This window comes from Tamandua tetradactyla, chromosome 6, assembly GCF_023851605.1.
Source record: "Tamandua tetradactyla isolate mTamTet1 chromosome 6, mTamTet1.pri, whole genome shotgun sequence".
NCBI classification, from domain to species: domain Eukaryota; kingdom Metazoa; phylum Chordata; class Mammalia; order Pilosa; family Myrmecophagidae; genus Tamandua; species Tamandua tetradactyla.
Window position 1 is genome coordinate 115,098,811 of NC_135332.1, and position 23,618 is coordinate 115,122,428.

Below are 23,618 nucleotides of genomic sequence, written 5' to 3' on the forward strand. Positions count from 1 at the left end.
AGTCTATGATCCTATTACCAATAGAGCACTGTAGCTACATAGGCAGTATACAACACATATAAGAAATCTGTCCCCACTGCCAAGAACTACTGGGCAGGCAAGACATATTGCTGAAACTTTCATTACAATGTAAGGCAGCAGTATGGGATTAAGAATTAAAATAATAAATCCAGAGAGGGGAGAGCACAGTTGTAAGCTAAAGAGAATAAACTGGGCTTGTGTTGATTGATCTTTAAAGAATGGCCAATTTGGAAAGCTTGCTGAGAAAGGAAGAGAGTATGTGACAAGGCTGACAGGTGGTTATGCACAGACCATTAGCTTGGAGGTGATGGAGCTGGAATAGTGGGTTTTATTATTAGAGACCAATAGGAAGGAGAGTTTTTAAGGTAAAAGAACTAAGACTATTTAACTAAAGAGCTTAGATTTTTAGCTTGTGAATGAAAGGGAAGGGAAGCTACTACTTCTGCAATCTGGTATTTTAAGCTATTTATAGTGGCAGCTAAGGAAAAAATGTATGGGAGGGATGTCTTGCTGGTAACAGGGAAACCAGGCAGAGTGACAGGGGAAATGGAAAGAGTGCAATGAATAGCAGTCAAACTGTGAAGAAAGAATTCTTAGACTTAACAATGGGTTGGATGTAGAAAACGCAAAAGCAAATTTGAGTGGGCAAATTGGTTTGGGGTAGCTGAATTTATTTGGCTATATTCTGATGAGTATGACGTGTTAAATACTAGAGTCAGGTCTAAAAATAGAGTTAATCACAAATCTTAACAGAAGTGATAGCGTAAATAGTGAAGTCTACATCATTAGTTTATCAAGATCAGGCATATATTGAGGGAATTATGTGTAAAAGCCTGAACAGTGGTAAACAGCACAAGTTTTGGGTCTTCAGAATCAAAATATTACCAGACTGATGAGAAAATAATATCTTCACTCTTTACCTCTCTGCCTACAAGATGCAACTTCCAACTCCTACACCCACCCTTCCCCACGGATAACTTACACTGATCCCTTCTGGTCGTACATAACATATATGATATTTACAGTTAGGTTTATAGATTCGCAAATGTAAACTGAATTTTGCTGAATTATTTAAAGTTTCAAAATTTTAATATATATATCCACTTCTAGGAATTCATAAATCATGTAAAAGCCATTCAGCCCAGAATTTGGTAAAGAATCTAATGTCCAGTCCCACCCAGGGGACTAATTCACAAGATGGAATATGCTCATGCATCCATCAAAAGGATCTAGAGTTTCAGAGCCCCATGTACTGATGTGGACTAGCTGCCAGGATCTTCAGGTATAGTTTATTTTATTGTGCTACACAGATATTGCATATTTCACAAATGGAAGGTTTATGTCAACCTTGTGTCGAGCAAGCCTATTGATGCCGTATTTTCAACAGTATGTGCTCGCTTCAAGTCTGTGCCACATTTGGGTAGTTCTCTCAATATTTCAAACCTTTTCACTAGTATATCTGTAATGGCAATCTGTGATCAGTGATCTTTGTTACTACAGCAACTGTTTGGAGGTGCCACAAACCACGCCCATATAAAGAGGTGAACTTAGAAGATAAAGGTTGTGGGTGGTCAAATGGTTCCACTGACTGGCCATTTCCAGTCTTCTTCCCTAATTCGTTGAACCAAAAGAATATTGAAACTAGGCCAATATAATACCCTACAATGGCCTCTAAGTGTTCAAGTGAAGAGTCACAGGTCTCTCACTTTAAATCAAAGTTAGAAATGATTAAGCTTAGTGAGGAATGCATGTCAAAAGCAGAGATTGGTGCAAGAGGCCCAGCTTTAACCTGTTAGCCAAGTTGTAAAGGAAAAGTTCTTGAGAGAAATTAAAAATGCTACTCCAGTGAACACATGAATGATAAGAAAGTAAAACAGCTCTACTGCTGATATGGGGAAGCCCCAATATTCCCTTAAGCCAAAGCCTAATTCATAGCAAGGCCCTGATGCTCTTCAATTCTATGAAGGCTGAGAGAGATAAGGAAGCTACAGAAGAAAAGTTGAAGCTAGCAGACTTTGGTTCATGGGGTTTAAGGCAAGAAGCTGTCTCCATCACATAAAACTGCAAGATAAGGCAGCAAGTGATATAGAAGCTGCAGCTACATAATTGATGAAGGTGGTTAAGCTAAATGAATCTTCAATGTAGATGAAACGGGCTTCTATTAGAAGAGCTAGAGAGAAGTCAATACTTGACTTCAAAGTTTCGAAGGACAGGCTGACTCTTGTTAGAAGCTAATGCAGCTGGTGACTTGAAGCAGAAGCCAATGCTTATTTAACATTTCGAAAATCCTAGGGCCCTTAAAAATGCTGCTCAGTCTACTCTGTCTGTGCTCCATCAATAGAAGAACAAAGCCGGGATGACAATCATCTGTTTACAGCATGACTGACTGAATACTTTGAGCCCACTGATAAGATCTACAACTGAGGGGAAAAAAAGACTCCTTTCAATATGTTACTGCTCATTGACAATGTACCTGGTCACCTAAGAGTTCTGATGAAGATATACAGTGAGATGTTATTTTCATGCCTGCTAACACAACATCTATTCTGCAGCCCATGGATCAAGAAGTCATCTCAACTTTCAAGTCTTATTATTTAAGAATACATTTCGTAAGGGTACAGCTGCCACTGATAATGATTCCTATGATGGATGTGGGTAATGTAAATGGAGAACCTTCTGGAAAGCATTCACCATTCTAGATGCTGTTAAGAGTATTCATGGTTCATGGGAGGTTAAAATATCAAAATTAATAGAAGTTTGGAAGTCATTGATTCCAGCCCTCATGGATGACTTTAAGGGGTTCAAGACTTCAGTGGAAGAAGTAACTGTAGATGTGGTGAAACAGCAAGAGAACTAGAATTAGAAGTGGAGCCCGAAAATGTGGTTGAATTTCTGCAATTTCACAATAAAACTTGAACAGATGAGGAGTTGCTTCTTATAGATGAGCAAGAAAGTGGTTTCTTGAGATGGATGTACTCTGATGAAGATGCTGTGAACATTGTTAAAATGACAACAAAGGATTTAAGATTACATAAACGTAGTTGGTAAAGCAGAGGCAATTTCGAAAGATATTCTACTGTGGGAAAAATGCTATCAAATAACATAATGCTACTGAGAAATCTTTCATGAAAGCAAGCATCAAATGATATGGCAAACTTCACTGCTGACTTATTTTAAGAAACTACCTTACCCTTCAACTACAACCCTGATGAGTCAGCAGCAATCAACACGGAAGCATGATCCTCCACCAGCAAAAAAAATATATGAATCAGATTATGGCTAGTATTTCTTAGCAACAAAGTATTTTAAATTTCTATACATTGTTTTTTTAGACATAATGCTATTACACACTTAATGTACTACAGTATCATATAAACATAACTTTTCTATTCACTGGGAAACAAAAAAAATCATGTGACTTGTTTTATTGCAATATTCACACTATTGTGATGGTCTGGAACCAAATTCACAAAATCTCTCAGGTATACCTGTATTGTTAAGTGAAAAAAGCAAGTACAAAAGGGAGTAAGCACATAGCTGCTCTTTGTATACAAAAATAAAAAAACATATCTCTGTTTTCATATGCATATGATATTTGCAAATGGAGGTACAAATACTTTCTGAATTGTTAACTAGAAGATCCTGGGAGACAGATAATAACTCATTATTGTTCATTTATCACCCCTAGACAGAAGTGAGCTTACTTTTAAGGATGAGGATGGAATCCAACTCAAGACCTGGTGTATAGTATATTAAGTGCTAAATGAATGAATGACCTTAGACTAAGAAGATTTCCTGTGTTGGGTTGGTTGTAATCCCTGTGCCGTGTTCCACTTAAAGACAAAACACTGCATTACAAATGTTATCCTCTTTTGAAACAAGCAGCTTGCATTTTTCCTCCTAAATAAACTTGTTGGATTTTAACAAGTTTAGAGTACAAATTTAAAATGTTTTTTTATGAAGCCACTGTCATTAAACAGAATAATGTATCCTTGCCACTGTTTCCCAGAAAGGTCGGTGACAAAAGACAACAGACCCCCTGATCCCATCTGTCTCTCTCATCATTCCTTAATATCCTTCGTGCTCTGCTCCAACGTGGAAGCAACATTTCCCTATGTTTTTCACAAAAGATTTATTTTAAATAGTATTGTGAAAACTAAACAAAATTTAGTTTCAGAATTATTACAAAGCAGAGCCACCTTTACTCTAGAAGTGTGAAAACTGCTGTCAGTGTGCAGGAGACTCGATTACTTATTTTTGATATTTTTATAATTCCTGAACATAATTATTTTCACTCAAGCAATGTTGTATGTGGGAAACATAGAACTTTATTGTCAGAAAGAAAGCCCAGTTGGTTTTCACAACAAAAGACATAAGTCAAAGGGAGACATACATAGGTAGATGGTTTCTCACACTCTGCTTCGCTCAGCCTTTCTTGGAACAAAGAGCTAGTGGAAAACTCTTGCAAGGGATACTTATAGAATGATTTCGTTCTTTTTAAAAAACAAAAGTGTTTCAAACTTTTTCTCTTTGAAGGAGACATTTTATATGATATGCATTATAGAATTATATTAAATTACTGATGAAAGCCCTGGGACTATATTGGCAAAGAGGGCAAGGATGACAGAATAGGTTTCAATTGACCATTAACATAACAGGCAACTGGCAGAATAGTTATTGGTTTTCATTTCTGGGCTTAAAAAGGCAACTATCTCCAGCAAAAGAACATTATTCAGGGAGATGAAAGACATCTCTACAGGGAAAAGAGAGTGTTGTACTAGCTTTTAAATGTAGGAAACTAAGAGAGACAAGCTAAATGGTTCAAGACCAATTTTGAAGAGATATAAAATGTTTTGATTTTGCAAAAACATTTTAGTGCTCAAACTGGCAGATCTAAAGTAGTTCACTTAATTTTATTTAATAACGAAGCTTTCTCAAGGACTAAATTATATATTAGAATTAATGATTAATTTTTAAGCTTTATTCATAAATGTAAAATTAGGGAAATGGGGACACTTATATTGTGATACTTACCCCCTCACAAGAAAGAGGCAAACATTGCCTAGTTTATTCTAATAATGTTTAAAAAATAGCATGTTAAGTCCTTCTTGGTAAATGAAATCACATTTAAGATATAAAATAAATTTACAGTGCTAAACCTCACTGACAGATGAAAGAACAAGGTTCAAATTCTAGTTTGGCCAGTTTCTAGCTGTGATCAAATTATTTATTCTCTCTGCACCTCAGCTTTATAATCTGTAAAATGGATCTAAGGATTCCTTCCTTATAGAACTGTTATGAGGATTTAATGAGATAAGTGTCTAAAAGAAGATTATGGAACAAAATAATAATTGGTAGGAACTCTTATTACTTAACACTATTATTATTACTCCTTCCACAGCATGGATAGTCATCTCTTACTTTAGCTTGAGTATACATATATAATAAATATAATATTTATATTGTATACTATTAAATGGGATATTTAAATATAATATTTATATTTCATATTATTAAATGGGATATTGCTGAATTAGTCTTTCCTGCTTAAATTAAACATTTCCCCTAAGTTAAATATTAAACATTTTCTCCTTTGGTTCAGGAGTCTAAAAATACTCATTATTTATTGAGAATTACTAGATCCTTCTCTCTTAAACACACAATACTGCTACTAAAATAGTATTAACCTAAAAAGGCTGGACAGAAATTCTCAGTAAGGCTAGATATAAAAAGAGCAATGGTTGATCTGTCACGAAGTGATAGATTATTCAGATTCTGAACCTCCTGAAAACATCTGGTACATTTTACATACACATAGTGTTTTAACTGCTGGTCACATTTTTATCAGCATTCCCATACCTGTAGGGCTCAAGGTGCAAGGAGTTTGCTTGTAACAGATACACCGGGATTCTTATCACAAATACTTACCCCAGGAAGTCAAAATAGAAAGTTGAGGCTAGAAGTGCTCATTCAGTGTACAAAAATTCAAAGAGCGCACATGCTTTTCAGGTGGGTGCCTGATTTCTTTTTGGTACATGCACATGCATGTGTGTAGGTGTATCCCATATAAAAAGAATAAAATGTTCAAAGATAAAACAGTAGAAACAATTTTAACTATTCTTGAAAGAGAGCAAATATTCTTTATCCTAGTATAACTTTCAATTCTAACATGATATTAAGAAATTCCTTTATATTTTCCTTCTTGTGTTCACCAATGCCAAGCTTCCAAGAAACATACTTGAAAAGTTTAGGAAGGGATCCACCCACAGAAACCTTGATAGGGCCCAAAGGATCATTTGTATTCCTTGCATTTCAAGTGATCATTTTCAATTGCATTTGTCTGCCTACCAATCTAGGAAGCAACATTTTGGCAAACATCCTGAAATTAACTTCCTGGTGAATACTCAAGGGAAAGGGATAGACCTGAAGAGCAGATTGACAACTTGGCCCAGGGCCATGTTGGCATGCCATGCTGCTCTTCATTTCCTCACTGTTCAGAGGTGCAGATCTGTTCCATGCCACCTTGGACTCGAGGTGGTCCTATCTGGGGATGGCCTGGGGAAATCCAGAAGCCTTCCCAGGAAGAAGACTTCAGTCTGGATTCCCACAAAGCATTCTCTTACAAGCAAACTTGGAGTTGAGTTTTGGGGATTCTAATTGAGGCTGGGAAGCATCGTGTTTTATGAAGATAGGCTAACAGATGTACCTAATGATAAAGGTGGCTGGCTATTAGGGTGGTTGGAAGTCAGAACTAGTGCTTCAATGTCAAATGCTGCTTAGCCTGAAGTGTGTGTGGGTTTCCACCAGCACAAAACAGACGTGGGCAGCTTGTGAGGGCATTCTGGATTCTGAGCCCATTTTGTGTTGATGGTATAAGTGATATCACCTATTGTTTACAGAATTAGGGTCAGTACCTATGCTTTTATTGGAATTCAGAGGCACTGAAGGTGAATTAAGCCATCCTCAGAGTCTGTAAGTAGCCGGCTTCATGTCAAACTTAATGCTCAATGCTCTGATGACTTTATGTGACATTTCTTGTGGACACTGGAATATTCTAGAAGAGCTGAACAGTTATATCCTTTATGAAAATACTCTTTGGTTTCTATGAGTGGGTGCAGGGGGGAGAGGGAAATTATTCTATTGGTTAATCTTACAAAATATTTAATACCCTTCAATTCAAGAAATATTTATAGAGTATGACTGTTCCAAGATCCAGAAAGTAATAAAAATTTGAGGAGACTCAAACAGCAAGATAAGCAAAATAAGATACCTACCTCCCTGAACTCACATTTTATTGATGAAATTGGCACATACACAAAAACAATGGCTATGGTTTGTTGCACATTTTACGCATATCGGACTGTTTTAAGTATTTACATGTCTTAACTAAATTTAATCCTCAAAATAACCAAATGAGCTTGGTGCTATTATTATACCCATTTCAAAGACAAGAAAAGAGAAATAGAGGGCTTATGTAACTTGCTCAAATTATAGAACTCTTAAGTAACAGAACCATGATGTGATTCCGAGCTATATAGCTCGAGAATCTATTTAAAACCACAGCTTCTCTGATTAATACTCTCAAAAAACGGAGGAAATATAAACTGGATCTTAAAAATAAGTAACACTGGAAAAATTGGATATCCCTATGTAAAATAATAAAAGTGGCCCCCTACCTCATACCATATACAAAAGTGAACTCAAAATGGATCGATGACCTAAATGTAAGAGTGAAAACTATAAAACTATTACAGAAATACATAAGGAAATATTTGCAGAACTTTGTATTAGGGAATGTACTCTTAGATTTTATATTGAAAGCACAAGCAACAAGAAAAAAGAAACATTGTGCTTCACCAAAATTAAAAACTTTGTGCACCTAAGGACATTATCAAGAAAGTAAAAAGGCAACTAACAGAAGAGGAGAAAATATTTGGAAGCCATATGTCTGAGAAGGGTTTAATAAGGAATTTCTACAATTCAACAAATGGCCAATAAGCACATGAAAAGATGCTCAACATCATTAGCCATTAGGGAAATGCAAATCAAAACCAACACAAGACACTAGTTCACACACTAGAAAAAGGGTATTACTAAAAAATACACAGAACACTAAGTGATGGTGAGATACAGGGAAGAATGGAAAAATGTGCTGCCACTGTGGAAAATAAGTTGGCAGTCCCCCAGAAAGTTAAACATAGAATTACCATATAACCTGGAAATCCTACTTCTAGCTATATACCCAGAAGAATTAAATGCAGGAACATGAACAGATAATTGCACACCAACATTCACAGCAGCATTATTCACAATAACCAAAATGTGGAAGCAACCCAAGTGTCAATCAACAGATGAACTGATAAACAAAATATAGTATATACATACCCCACAGAATATTATTCAGCTATAAATTTGAAGACATTATGTTGAGTGAAATAAGTCAAAACACAAAGGGACTGATAGTGTCTGACCTCACTATATAATAGGAAGCTATAATAGGCAAGCACTGTGAGACAAAGGGTGTAGAGTACAGGTTACCAGGGGTGTGTGGGGGGTGGGAGCGTGGAATGGGGAGTTAATGAATAAGAGGTGTAAGGTTTCTCTTTAGGGTGACGGGAAAATTCTGATAATGGATGATAGTGAGGGTAGCGTAATATTGTGAATGTGATTAATCCCACAAAATGGTACGATTGAGATGGGAAAGTTTGTTTTATATATATATCCCTAGAATTAAAGAAACCAGTAGAACCACTAAAGAGAAAAAGACAATTAAATGTAATACATGATCCTGGCCTGGATCTAATAATGAAGGAGAAAGTGCAAAAAGGACAGTATTGGAACATAGGAAAAAATTGGAATATGGACTGAAAGCTAATTATAGATTTCCTGATAATTGTACTTAAGGAAGCTATGTAAGTGAATATCCTTGCTCTTAGGAAATGTTCATGGAGTTCTGTGTGTTAAAGGAGCAAGATGTTGACAACCTACTCTTTAGTGTTTAGACAATGGATAGGTAAATAGAATAATACAATTGTAGCAAAATATTAAAATTGGTCAATCTTTGTATTGGGGTTGGGGGATATGCTGGAGTTCTCTATATGGGTTTTTGTATTTTTGCAACTGTCCTGTAAGTTTGAAATTATTTCAAAATAAAAAGCGTAAGAAAACAAACCAATTGGGACAATGACAGATGGGCATTTGGTGGAAGATGATTCCAAGAAGTCATAGCAGGAAAACATGCTGGGCATGGTCAGAGTATGGTAAGCAGACTAATGAGACTGCAATGCAAGGTACAGAAGTGAGAAAGCCTAGAGAGGTAGATTGTAACTAGATCATGAAGGTCCTGAGGCCAGGCTAAGGAATGCAGGCCTTTATCTTTTTTTTTTTTGTTTGTTTGTTAAATGCAATGAGATGCATGAATGAATAAGCTTTTGCTAAGGGAAATGATAGAATTACACTTGCAGGGATTCAGAAGAATAAAATGTGGTGTGATGAGTCAACCAATTAGGAGACTTATGGCAGGATCTGTCCTCTCTCTCACTTTCCCAAGGATCCCAAGAGAGGCAAGGCACTAACCTCATTATAAAACGGACCCAGCGTATTGTAGGGGAGCAGATGGTTTTCATCTTGTAAACCGGGTCTGATCTACAGGTCAAGGCTTTCAGAAGTGATGCTTTCGAAGGTTTCCTAGGCTGCATCCTCAGGTAACAATTTTTCAGTCACTAGGCACCGTGTGCCATGGGTGGTGTGACAATGACACGCCTTTAGGTCCCGTGGATATGGAGCTAAACCTTCTTTTATGTCCCAAAGTCTATGTTCCATGAAGACCAACCCTCTGTGACCTGGATTTCTCCACTTTAATTGTACTTTGCCCCCTCTTTTCAGTGCCTGTGAGCACACACACACTTCCTAGTTTGTTTCAGAGAAACAGAACTTGTTTAGATGACCCAGATGAGAATTTTGAGCACTAAGAAAAATTAAATGACACAAGATCCCCCCCACAGGAATCTTACCTTTTTTGCTCCTTGTTCTTCCTCCACACCATCTCCTATAACAACATATACTACTTTCCTTCCAAACCTTTGGATTATCCTCTCAAAACAGCTTTCCTTTCCTATGAATAAAATAAATGATGAAATATTGAAAATGTCAAGTCTGAGTATCTCAATTGAATCTGGCTTATAAAATGCTTTCTTTTTGCTGCTTATTTAGTTCTACCCCATTTGTGCAAACTACAAGGGGGGCTCTGAGATGCCATGGGGCTGCATGTGGAATGGTACAATAAATTAAAAGTTATAAATCAATTAGTGTGGTAGTTTGTCCTTTTTAATTCTCTTCTACCAAGTATCTATTTAGATAGCATGATCAAGGCAATCACAGCACAGCAGCTGAGGGAAAAGTACTGTTTTGAAGTAATACTTTTTTTCCTCTGCAAGCTGAAACTAAAGAATGCAGTTTTGGCAACATATTTTAACTTGACTTTAAAAAATGTTCATACTATTTCAAACTCTGAAAATAATATCTGATCCACAGACTACAGAGAATGATGAAAAGTAACCAACTGAATTTGTAATAGCAAGAGGAAATGAATGTTGGAATTAGTTTATACCCTTGTTTTCAGGTTGGGATTCTATTTAAAGACCCCCCTCCAAAGGAAAAACAAAACAAAAACCACTAATGTATTTACCTGAAATCGTCTCATAAAACTGCTTATAGAAATAAATGTCAAGTAATTTGGGATACTACTACCAGACCATTCCCATCTCACCCAGGTATCCAATGTTCTCTAAAGAGGATACCTTTATCTATTATCTTTCCCATGTCAGAATTTAGTTTAGGCCCCGTGGCAGCAACGCTGTCAGCACAGCCCTGCAGTTAATGCAGGCATTGTTTCTGCTTAGAGAAGAGACTGGTGTTCCAAGTCCTTGGCTGTCAATAGGGTCATCTTAATGGACAATGGGACAGCTTATAGTTTTCAAATGTGAGTGGCAGAGCCAGGCCTGCATCTCTTTCAGATAAGGATCAGATATACCCATGAACAAATTGCTTGTTTGCCTAAACAAATGTCTGCTTTATATTTGTATTTTGTGCTAAAATCTCTAGTTTGCATCTGACAGAATGAAACAGGGCCAGCCTTATTCAAAGGATGCAATTTCAATACTTCTTTAGTTATCTATTAAACTGTGAAATATTCAATCACGTTAAGAAACAAATACCAAGTATTCTTTTCATTGCAAAAATATACAATCCAAAACTTAGATGTCATGATGCTTTTTTAGTCTTACAAGGGAAATACCGAGGTATTTTAGCAGTTTCCTTTGTGTGAAAAAAGAAGGTAAATTCAATGTTATTTTAAGGGGAAGCTGAGATGGACCAAAAAAAAAAAACAAAAAACAAAACTTCTTGTCTATATATATTATCTCCTACAGGTTTTGTTAGGAATTTTGGGTCACGTAGAATTTTTCTACAATAAAAATAAAGAACATGATGCTGACTTTTAGAATTTGTTTAGAAATCTTACATAAAGTTTTTGATTTGATGAATCCAGTTTGTTTAAAAGGGCATCAGAGTTCTGAATGATAAAGCTGTGATCTCCTTCTTTGGCTTTGGCATTTTACCTATAATGAAAATTCTTGGGGTTTCTGCACTGATCCCCAAATTATATTTCAGATCTCGGCTGATGATAAAATTAATCACTACAGGAGTTTCAATCTCTACTTATTAAAAAAAAAAAAAGTGAGATCTTACCACAGGTTTTGAGATAATTTCTTTCATCACACAATTTTTAACTCTAATTTGTATTCTGTACTGAAAAAAATTCAAGCCTGATGTTGCAAACAAAGTGTCCATTTAAATACTTAACGCTTACTATGTGCATTTTCTATTCAGCCATTTTCAAATCATCGGGATTCAAGTTCTTGACATGTATTGTGTTACTTGCACTAACCCTTTCTGTGTTACTTGCAATTTGTTCTGATTTTTGTGTGCTGATAAAACTTTACCAAGGATCCCTGTCTACAGAATACAATATGATTCCTGTTTATGTATATAGATGAAAACAGGATTAATACCTGACAATGTAAACTGATTGCTATCTTTATGTAACCTGAAAATATGTAAAAATTCTGGTTATAACAGGGATTCCATTCTATTTCTATATACCTTTCCTTTTATAGGTATTTTCCAGCATTCTGTTCTTGGCCCTTCTCTGGAGGTATCAGCAATTCTCATACTCCAGATATGGACTTCTAGCTTCGGAAGTCTATTTATTCCATGGACTCTTCAAACTCAGTATTTATGACTGGCCCCTCATCGTTCCCATCATACTTGATTTCTTAATCAATTAGCAGTGTCACTACTGAACTGGCTGCCTAAGAGAAAGCTCTGTGCCTGCCATCTTAGCAATACATATCCACTTGCTCATGTTTCATTTGATAAGCATGTATTAAATACTTCTCATGTGCTGAACACATTCGTTACAGTGAAGAGCAAGACAGGCTCCATCCTCAAGAATAACGCAGTCTGGTAGGGAAGTCAGACTATGAACAGATAATTCTACCAGTAATTCTTTAGCCATGGTTTGAGAAGTGCTTTGAAGGAGAACTACAGGAAGCATGAAAGTGCAGCCATACTGAGAGTCAGAGTTACAGGAATTTTTGCCCCTTATTCTTTTCAAGGAGCTAAGCAGCAAAAAGCAGCTTTCTTCCCACCCACTAGGACACGCATCTCATTCCCCAGGGCTCATTAAAATAAGTTCCATCTCCTTAGAGTAATATACAAGGCCATTTATGACTAGACCCCAGAGTGTACTAGCTTCAGTTCCCATGAGCCTGCGTACCAACCACGCAAAGGTCCCTTAGCAGGAAACACATTTTAATTTCTTGGTGTCTTGCTCAGGCTAGTCTATTCACCTGGTAAACTCTTATCTTCCCTTCAATTCCCAGCTTTTATGTCATTTCTTCCCTTTTGTTTTCATGGACACCTGCCCTCTGCTGCCTCCTGTGAGAGTGCTGCTTCCTGTGTGCACTCAAGCATTTAACAGTGGGAAACCCTATGGTGCAGAAAGAAGTCTGGACCTTGGAAATAAATAGGTCTTGCCTGACCACTGTTTTGACACTTAAAAGCTGTTAACTCGGATAGTTTATTAAAGTCTCTGAGTTTTAGTTTCCTTGTTGCAAAATGGAAGGATTGGTAAGATTGATGAGTAAATGCTTAGCACAATTCTGGCCATATAATACTTGATAAATGCTCATTGTCATACCATATTAGAGTATAGTAGTTATAAATCTTCACCTACTAGACAGTGAAGCCCTTGAGGATAACAGCCACCTTGTCTTTTCAACCCCATTTCCTCGCAAGGTGCTTTGTAAGCAGGAGACCCTCGAATGCGAGTTGAATTGAATTGAATCATCCCTTTCTATGTCCTCTTCTTCCTATGTAGGAAACCTTATCTCTTATCTTGAATAATGAGCTGCTTGAGGTAGGAATGGTTTAATTCATTTTTGTGTTTCTAAAAGCTTTCAGTAGCTCTGTCTATGGCAGGCCCGCAAATGATTCGTATATGAATAGGCTTCAAATTGTAAGTCCAGAGTTAATATTCATGGTTTAAATCGTATAATGCTTTTATTTCTCATTTTTAAGGTATGCTGTTGCTGGATATACATAACTCTACAACTAACTGAAGATGTCTATTTTGAATAACCTTTTCTTTAGAATAACCTGGTGGTTCTCATCTTTGGCTGAACACTAGAATCATCTGAGGAATTTTTACATTCCAACGTCCAGGCTGTATACCCGACTAATTACATCAGTTTTGGGGGGATGAAAACCCAGGCTTTTTATTCCCTCTTAAGCTCACAAGGGATTCCCCAGTATGCAGCTCCTGTTGAAAACACTGAACTGATGTGATCCATCCTGTGTCTGGATATGGGCTCAGCCTTCTCACTCAGTGTGGCCCAGGTTCCAGCAGCATGGGCATCACCTGTGGCCTTAGAAATGCAGATTCTTGGGCCCACCCCAGACTGCTCACCCCAATCTGCATTTTAACGAACTCCCCTCCTCCGTTTATGCTCATTATGGTTTGAGAAGTCCTGCCTTAGACCACAGCCTCAGAAATATTAAGTCTCTCTAGGCTGACAAAAGCGTTTCTTAAAAAAAAAAGGGGGGGGGTGACAAAAAGGGATTACAAAATCAATAACTAGTTTGAGATTTTTTTTTTTTTTTTTTTAAGAATCTCCCCATTCTTACCGCCACCCTTCCAATCTAGGTCGTATTACACAATTGTCCAAATGTTTGAACTTCCTTCTGTGCCTTCCTTACTGCTCAGTGTTTATCAGAGCAATACTCTATAATTTTGTCTGATGAATCTTTTTAAAACATAACTGCTTCCCGATGATCCCCTGCTCAAAAACCTGCATCGCTTCCCTCCTTGATGATCTGAAAGCCTGACTCCTTCCCAGGCTCGTTTAAGCATTGCTTCTTTCTTGACCTTTGAAGCAAGTTATCACAGGTTTTCATGACTCCTTTGTGTAGCTCTGTACTACTGTTCGCTTTAGATTATAAAATGTGTTTTTGATAATGTTGCCTAAAATAATAAAAACAATAATTCAGAATTGATGTTATGTTGACTATATCTAAAATGTACAGGTCTTAATGTTAGCCAGTAAAGTAAAATGTTATGAAGAAAGTAACTTCAGCAACATGGGTGATGCTTTGAATTTCCCTTGATGTCTAAGGCCAATTTTGAAAACTAGTTAATTTATTCTTCTAGGTTTCTGACTTGTTTAGCATTCAGAAAAAAAAAAAAAAACTCATTTATTGTCTCACTTTTACCAGCCTGAAAGAGTAGAGCCGAATTAAAAAAAAAAAAAAAGGAATAGCTCACCTATTTTAGTCGCACTGTAAATATTTTCTATTGGAAATACAATTCCTAATCCGTACAGCAGGACTTTTGCCAATGCTGGGATGAGCTGAGTAGTTGTTACTAAGATATTCACACAGTTTGTCCTATGAGAATAGAAAGACAAAAAGAAAAAAAAAGCGAGACGGTTAGAAAATAAATTCTCACAATGAGAACGCCTGAGCCCCGGCAGCTGTCCAGCGAAGGCACTGCAGGGTGAGGGCGAGGCTCACCGGGAGTGGATGAGGGTCAGCGCCTTCAGGGCCAGCGTCAGCCAGGAGTCCGTCAGGGCCTCGATCTCCGCCCGCAGCTGCAACCACGCTTCTCTCTTGGCCGGACCGAGCAGACCTATAGGTTTACAAGAACACAGTCAACGCATCTCTTCCCTCTGCATTAAAATAATAAACATTTATTATAACAGTACAACTACCAACATCCTCAAGCTTTACAGGTTACAAAATAATTTTTTCACATATTATCATTCATTTGACAAATATTTATTGAGTGCCAAAGGAAACATTGATTGTTTTTGCATTCCTTAGCATCCCCTCTTCTGGTCATAGAACCCGTCTCCTCTTTTGAGGGCACCTACTCTTCTTTATTCCTCTTACCCATGTAGTTGGGGCAGAAGTAATGCTGACCGCTGGTTTCCAAGGGAACCATACGATCTTGGTTAAGCTGTGAAAGTCAGTCTCGGAACTTATGCTGACTCTTTCTCCCCACTGACACTGCTAAACAGGTAGAAGATAACCTGTAGTACAGGTGATCCACTTCACCATTTCTTAGGAGGGTCTGACCTGGACTAACTCCTACCCAGAGAGAACTTAAGAGAGAGATGCCTAACAGCATCATTTGAGCACCTCGATGTAGCCATGCCTGAAGCTGACACCACCCCTAAACTTTTCATTAAGTCAAGAAATTCCTTTTATGCCTAGGCCATTTTGAACTATTATGAAAAGTATCTAAGTAAAAGCACCTAGCTGGTAGAAGGATCTTTACAACCCATCTTCTGATTTAGGCAAGGGTTATGAATTCCTCTCGATCGGTAGGACAAATGAATGCCAGAGAGATTAGATAACTTGTTCAAGGTCATACCACCACCGTTAATAATGGAACCAGTGCTAGACTACAAAGTCAGTTTCCTTAGCACTAGTCTACTGTTTCTACCACCAAATTACAGCAGATAATCACTGTTGGATGAAACTGTTCTAAAGACGCTATTAGAAACAAAAAGGAAGAAGCAAAAGTGTGTGGTATATCTAGAATTTTATCTTGACCGCCTTAAACAACTGAGTAGGACACTGGTGACTGTCACTTGCCTCCGACGTTATTCTTGTAGGTGTTATAGATTTCCTTTACTCGTCTGTAACGGAAGGCCAGCTTCCTCATCCAGTCCACGCCGCCCCGCACGCCCGTGGCCAGGCATAAGTTAGCACTGGTTGCTGCAGCAGGAAAGCCATCTGTTCCAAAGTTATATGTGCTGTTTAGATGCAAGAAAAACCCAAAGTTAACCAAGCAAAGTTCATCTGTTTGCTGAGCAGTTAAACTCTACAGTGGAGACATTTCAATGTGGCTCACCTTAGGTCTTGCCCATTATCGTCTGAAGAGACGTCATCTATATGAACTTGATCACATTCCTAAAGTGAAATTAAAATATACGTGTTATTTTAATGAAAGCATCCAAAAGGTTTTCGAAAGCATCACACACTGCTATTTTTTAAAAAGGGCAGACACTTGATTGGAGTATTTTTTACTCCATCAATCAGTAGGTGGCAGTCTTGCTAAATTGACATTTTTACCTACTTAGGGTCGCCCTTGAATATAAGAAATAAGCAATGTCATTAACGACTACTGTTATCCAGTTCTCGGAAAACACATTTTTGTGTTTAGAAAGGAAAGTGATTGAAAACAATTAGCATATGTGTTCCATAAACTTCAGGTACCTTAAGACATCATGCTGCTCAAAGCTGATTCAGTCAATGTCTAAGCATAACTGAAACCAGACATTTTGGTAAATGTAACATGCTAGAAAAATTAAACCTGATGCTAACTGCCAATGAAATTATGACCTCTGATTGCTGTTGAGCCACACACCAACTCAGCCTGAGGCCACTGTGCTGAGGAGCTCAGACAAAAAATCTGTTACTGGTTTGCCATTTATTTGAGAGATGCAAGTTTTATTTTTTTTCTCCCTCTCTCTCTGGGTGAGTGTGGAGGAAAGCGCATGGATGACTTCAAAATCTAAATAGCAATAATCAAACCATGCTGTCTTTTAAAAGATAATGTCTGTTTTACAATTATTATTATTTATATTAAGTTATTGGATTTATCTGTTTATTATAAAGTAATGTTATTGTGAACAGACCTGATTTTTAGATCCCAAACATCCTGTAAACAGTATGGAACAGGACGTCCTCACTGTATAGGCTCTAATGGAGTGAGTTAACATTTATGCACCTGTTTGTGTAAATGAGCACTCCCACAGCTGGTCACTGTATTCCAGCCCCCAGCACAGTTGTGGGGAGAGTAAGTGCTCAATAAATATTTGTTGACTGAATGGAGGTACACTAATTTGAAAGTCAGTAAGGTCTCTATACCAGAAATGAGCCACACCACACACTTGGCATGCTTTCATATTGCCAATCATTATTTCTCTTGGCAATCAGGTTTCAAATAAAATCTAGAGCCCTTTATCATATATATTTTTACTTCCATTAGGGTGTTATTTAAAAATGTTAAAAGAAATATCTAAGCAGGCACCCTGCATTTTAGAAGGTTCTTCTGACTAGCGCTCTGGTCATGTTTCAGATATATAGTTAATTTTATAACATATATTCTATCTCTATACCACTTAACATTAAATTTGTGACAAAGATGACACACAAAGCACCACAGTAACAGAACGTATGTTCTTATGTTGCCAGCTCCTTCTGAATAAATTCTTTTCTCTCCATGGATTGGTGAGGAAGGGAGCAGGAGATAGAAGTGAAACGAAACTCAAACCAGCTGTTCCTTAACAGAATTAAAATTGTGACCCCCAACCTCTTTTCTAAAGCTTCTATTTTCCAGCCAACCCTCTCCCAGCAAGCAGCAAGTTTCAAGGAGGAAAAGACTTTGACCTTGTAACCTTCCCCTCCTCTCCTGAGGTCTGTACCTCAGATAGGAAAAAAGGAAAAGCTCCTGGAGGAGCCCTCACATGCTGACTGTGAATTTAACATTTTAAAAACAGGTCATTATTTGAAAACATGGTTCGGAACCTCTCAGAGTTATTAATTTAGGCTTATTTCAGGAGATCAGTGATCACCATTTGTGCTTTCAACAATCTGCTTGTTCCAGTTTTAATGAGTTGCTAAACCATGAGTGGAAAACTCCTCATTCATCTGCCTATAAATACAATTTTAGGCAAGTTGCTACTTTTTTTAGGGTCTGTGATTAGCCCAGCAAAAAAAAAAAAAAAAAAAAAAAAAGCCATGGTGCCAGGAAGGGGAAATTTTCTCTCTTGGGAGAAAGAAGAGGAAGTTGAGAAACAAGAAGAGGAAAAGATAAGTTAAAAGGAATTTAATTCAAGGAATGAAAGCTGACCTAAAATGACATGGTTAACTCTAGGGCTGGGAAGACTTCTTGGGAAAAGGTAGGGGAGTTAAGATGCTTTTTCTTAAACTAATTTAGTTGTAAATCTCCATTACTGACAGAGCAGGGACTTATCTCCTAATGGCTGTTAATGGCTCCATTGTCGTCCTTCTCCTCTGACATCCTGTATTTGTTTTCTCCTGCTAGCTTTAGGTAAAACTTTTGGTTCCCAAGCTGCGGGCCTCATCTGAAGTATTGTTTGGTATCTGGGCTGGCTCTAATTAACTGTCAACAGCTTCAAGCTTTTTACCTGCAGATAACAAACTCACTTCACAAAGCTTTGATTTAAACAAAGTTTGGGTGAGGACAAGGAGAAAATCCCCATTCTTTACCCTGAAAATTTTTCTAGAAGTAATGAAAAATTCAAAAATAAAGGACATTTTTTAAAAGGGCCTAATTAGCACCTTCTATGGAACTGGAGCTCATTTCACTTAATGAACAATAGAAAAAAACTATCGCACACAACTGTCCAATATATAAAATACCTACAAAAAGTTCATTAACAGTAAGCCTTTGTATGCACTTATAAGTAAAGGTATAAATGCTTTGGGAAAAAGTTTTGCTTTTTTTTAAATTTCAAAAACACTTACAAGGAAACAGTAATATTATCTTGATGCTTACCTATTATAAACTTTCATTCCCAAAAGAGTAGAGAATATTAAGCTATTGAAATATTTCACTGCAGAGATGTGTAATAGGTGAACTTGTTCTGAAATTAGGAACTGCAGTTACCTTCATTTGAGCATCATGAAACTCAGTCTCTTCCGTGGGATGGGGTGAACTCCCCCTTCTTTCACTTGTCAGTGCCATCTAGCTTTTTGTTTGTCTGTTTTCTTAAGAGCCTGATTTTAAATTTCCATTTTTGAGCTCTGGGCTTGGCTGGTTTTTCAGTTTCCAAATTTGTTTTTAAAACCAGAAAATTAGATAGCTGCAGGAGGGGAGCAGGACCTGATTTAAAAGCCTGTGGCTTTAAGTAAAAGCAGTTCTAGAACCACTAAAACAAAAAGAGCAACGAAGTTTAAAACCCCACTGGAAAACTGTTGAGGCACAAGACAAGAATGAAAGTTTAATCTAATCTCCAGGTGCCAAAACATATTACTAAAAACCCTAATTTCGTGCTTAATATACAGACACTTCAGAACATATAGAATTCCATAGGAAAACAAATTTTTATTCCAAAAACAGAGTGAACGTGCTGAAAATGTAGTTTTGACATTAACTTCTAAAACGTATGTGTTAGAGTTTTAAGTGATTATTTAAGAAAAATCCACTGAATTAAAGTTTTTGGACAACTTTCACGTTTCTAGGGAAGACCATTGGTTTAGTTAGTTAAACGTATTTTATACATTACACAGTCCTGGTGAGGCTTAAGTTGCCCCAAGGACTTAAGTGTTGTTTGGGTGTCTCCCTGGGTCTGTCCTGGGGCAGAAGAAGTAATTTCCAGGGATCAGGGACACCTGATAGATTTCCCACTAGCAATGTCTGAGCTGGCTAATGGATGCCTCAGCTAAGAAAGCTGGGAGGTCACTTATTCATTCACATATTAGCTTATTTATTAAGGGACTATTATGTTCAAGGCACAGTTTCAGATACTCAGGACACAGCCTTCCAGAGAACAAATAAAAATCCTTATGTCTTGGAGCTAACATTCTAGTGGGGAGACACACAAACAAGAAAATATGTTCAAGTATATAGTATGTTGGAGAGTGATAAGTACTATGGAGAAAAAATTAAGCATGGGAAGGGGATATGAAATGCCATCTGGGTAGCTGAGGAAAGAAACTTCCAGACAAAGGAAAGAACATTTTCAAAGGCCCTGTGGCAGAATGCTGGTGTGGCAGAGGATGAGTCAGGAGGGAAGAGATTCCCTGGGCTTGTGTCTGGCTGTGCCAGGTAAGCAGGGGTCAAGGTGCTAGTCCCTGACCTCAGAGCACTTTACAGTTTAGCAAGGAAGCCAGCGGTTAACTAACTAAACACACATTCGATAAATTAATTACAATTGTTGTAAATGTCTGCAGAACTTCCCTGGAATCCAAATGAGCATCTTTCTGCAGAATGGCTGCATTCTATTTAGTCCAAGAGGAGTGCAGAGATGTGAAGAAAGAACTGAAATGATATTTCACTAGAACAGGGAGGGACAGCATGGTCCACAGTTTATCCTTTTTACTTTTCTAACTAAATGTGATTACAGCAATCAAATTAAATAAGCAAACAGATATGCAGTGGACTGCTAGGGATGGTTCACAATTGCTGAGCCTGTTAAAATGAACACACACACACACACACACACACAAAGCTTTTTGGTTGCAGACTGCCATTGCTGGTTTTCCATCTTAGAATGGCTAGGGGAAGGTGGGCACTCAGAGAGCATGCCTTCATTCTCACTAGAAAACACTCGTCCACTTAGAGATGACAGAACTTCAGAGCTCATGAGCAAAATCAAAAAAGCAAGGGAGATGGCTCTTGAAGATACTGTTCCTTTCACCTCCCAAACTACAGACGTGAGAACTGGTATGGAAGTTGGAACAGGATCAAGAGGTAGGTTAAGATTTATTTTTCACTAGTGGGTTTGCAAAAGGATGTAAAAATGAGCAACATTTATGCATAAAGGCTAGGAAACCAGTCATTAGTAGAGGACTGTATCACTGTCATTGACATTTTTATTTACCTGATTCTCACGTGGATTCACGTAGCACAGATAAATTCTCAAGAATAGCCAAGGCCAGCACTAAGCAAAGTTGTGATTATCCTTCACTAGAAAAATTTTACATTAAATTACCACTCCTACCCATTCCTAAAGCATGTGCTCCACTGTTCCCATTCTGAAGTTGGTCCCTCCCTTTTCCCTCCCTTGTCCATGCCAAGGACACACCATACTTTGAGCCTCAATTATCAAAGTGTCCCATATGCAAAGTGTCCCTTATACAGTGTATTTCTCCTTTCCCCAAAGCAACTGCAAACAACTTCAGCTAGAAGCCGTTTCTTGTGGCATTCCTGCAGAGGCATGCACAGGCTTTTGCTTGCTCACAGACCCCTGTTGCCTTGAATTAGTAGGTGTTATTGACAGATGATGAAAACGAAATAGCATTTGATGTTATGATCCACTTTACAGATAGGAAAAATTAAGACTCAGAAGAGTTACATGACGTGTTTAAGATAAATGCTGAGACACCTTTATCTCTGGACTCCTGGTCCACTGATTCCTCCCAGATTCCCTTCAATTTCACGATACAGACAACTGCCTACTCTGTGTGTGAGCCATGCCTTGGGTCCTTTGTGACCTATCAGAGGTTTTGAGCTCAGGGGACTCTGGCTCCCCCATCTGCCCCATTCTATCCTAGAAATGGCATAGGTAATGCTGGCTACTGGGTCCCAGCCCACACTTTGATGCTCCTCCTATGTCTTCCAGCACAAGCCACAGTCCTTGATCTAAGTACCTGGCTTTAAATGATGGGCAGTTCTGAGGTAAATCATCCTGGAAGGAGAGCCAGTGGGGTAACGGGGTCTTTGCCAGGGCTGGAAGGTACAGAGTGCGATTGTAGATGGTAGAAGTGTGGGTTCTAGCATGTTGCTTTGACACCAGGTCCTAGTTAGGAGGCTTGATGCCCAGGCACGTAGATTAGCCAGTGTGGTGGTGGGGGAACTGAAGGACAGGGGAGTTGAAGGAGGGCAGGTGGCAGTGATTAGAGGCCCAGTGTCGAAACCGCAGGTGCTGGCAATGGGACAGGCCACTACAGCCATCGTCCAGATAAACACCACCAGCCAAACGACCACAGTTTACCCTTGTCTGGCTTCCCTCTATGTTTCATGGTCTGTGCTTCACAGAAGAGTAAAATAAATAAAACTAGCAAGCTTCAATTACTGCTGGCTTTCAGCTCGCAGACATCTAAGCGCTCACGGGGCTGGATTATACAATGTTCACATGGACGGTGGGAAAAATTGCCAACACATGAGGCAGCCGAATACCAGTCTTGGTGCTGGCAACAGGAAAAGAGCTCCAGGTTCTCATAGCCATGCAGAAAATGCACCCTGGCTTTTGGAACTCTGGTTGTACTGTCATTCTGCCTGTTTGGTCCCTTCTGTCATTATTCTTGGCACAGCGACGCAAGCTGATCTTTTTCTGATCCGTCATCATCTCTGGCCTTCTAGGGCTGGGCCACAGACATGCTGTTTTGGACCAAGCCCCAGGAATAGCTCAGATTTTGTACAGGGGCTCATATGCAAAATATTAAGTTATGGCAGAATTTTTCTGCAAATATTTATTCTGCTTTGATACCATAGTGGTTGTACTTCCCCCAAGCCTTTTACTTGTACCATAATTATGTAAAAATACACCATACTATTCAACTTAGTTTAGGAAAAATTAATAAAAAGAATTAAGACAGTTACAATGGGTCTTATTATCTGTGCCAAGCACACTGACGTAAGAACCAACATGCCGATGCTCTACACCTCTGAACATGAAACTAGAAACATAAACTCAGGGTAAATCTGAAGTCTTTGAATAAACAGAGGCTCTAAAAGACTCTGAGGCAGTTTGCTTGTTATGAAATGGAACAATATGAAAATGTTATGAAAATGTCTTTGGAGAAGCTGAGTTACCCAAACCCAACTTTTGCTGATCAAGGCTATATTTGATCCATTTTCCAAATTTACCGTGAGAAAACTTAACACCCACTGCCAACTAACTGTTTCAATACCTTCCTTTACAAAGTAAAAATGGAAAAAAAAAAAAAAAAAAAAGTCCCTCGGAAACTAACTATTTTCATTGTGTCTTTACATCAGAGTTTACCTACTGAGACGGGCTGGAGCTGGCCAAGGCAGGGGAAATGATCATGGGGTTCTCTGTTCCCTCATATCTGTCATTAGGCATTTACATCCACGGCTCTAACTGCCCTACAGTGCAAGACCAATACCTGCTGGAAACTTTGGATGTTGACAAGTTATTAAAAAGGAGTCTTTTTCTTAGTTCAAAATATGAAAATAATTAATTACGTGGTATACAGGGAGTACTTCCAATACTTTAGAGACAAAGCTCACACAAAACTTCATTTTAACAAGTGATCAG

At 38.1% G+C, this 23,618-nt stretch overlaps 2 protein-coding genes across 4 annotated transcripts in view; one reads left to right on the top strand and one right to left on the bottom strand.

Moving 5' to 3' along the window:
- The window catches only part of XKR9 (XK related 9), a 512,237-nt gene extending 502,106 nt beyond the window's left edge, over window positions 1-10,131 (top strand). For all 3 annotated transcript variants that reach the window (XR_013178248.1, XR_013178251.1, XR_013178253.1), the window contains one exon: window positions 9,572-10,131. The gene's annotated coding sequence lies outside the window, so the exon portion shown is untranslated. The remainder of the gene's footprint in view (window positions 1-9,571) is intronic.
- EYA1 (EYA transcriptional coactivator and phosphatase 1) overlaps window positions 1-23,618 on the bottom strand; it is a 172,814-nt gene that overhangs the window by 5,701 nt on the left and 143,495 nt on the right. Inside the window, exons 13-17 of the mRNA XM_077166984.1 lie at window positions 16,499-16,557; window positions 16,240-16,400; window positions 15,154-15,268; window positions 14,906-15,027; window positions 10,035-10,135 (exon numbers count right to left, since the gene is read on the bottom strand). Of these exons, the coding sequence (XP_077023099.1) occupies window positions 10,035-10,135; window positions 14,906-15,027; window positions 15,154-15,268; window positions 16,240-16,400; window positions 16,499-16,557 (558 nt within the window). The remainder of the gene's footprint in view (window positions 1-10,034; window positions 10,136-14,905; window positions 15,028-15,153; window positions 15,269-16,239; window positions 16,401-16,498; window positions 16,558-23,618) is intronic.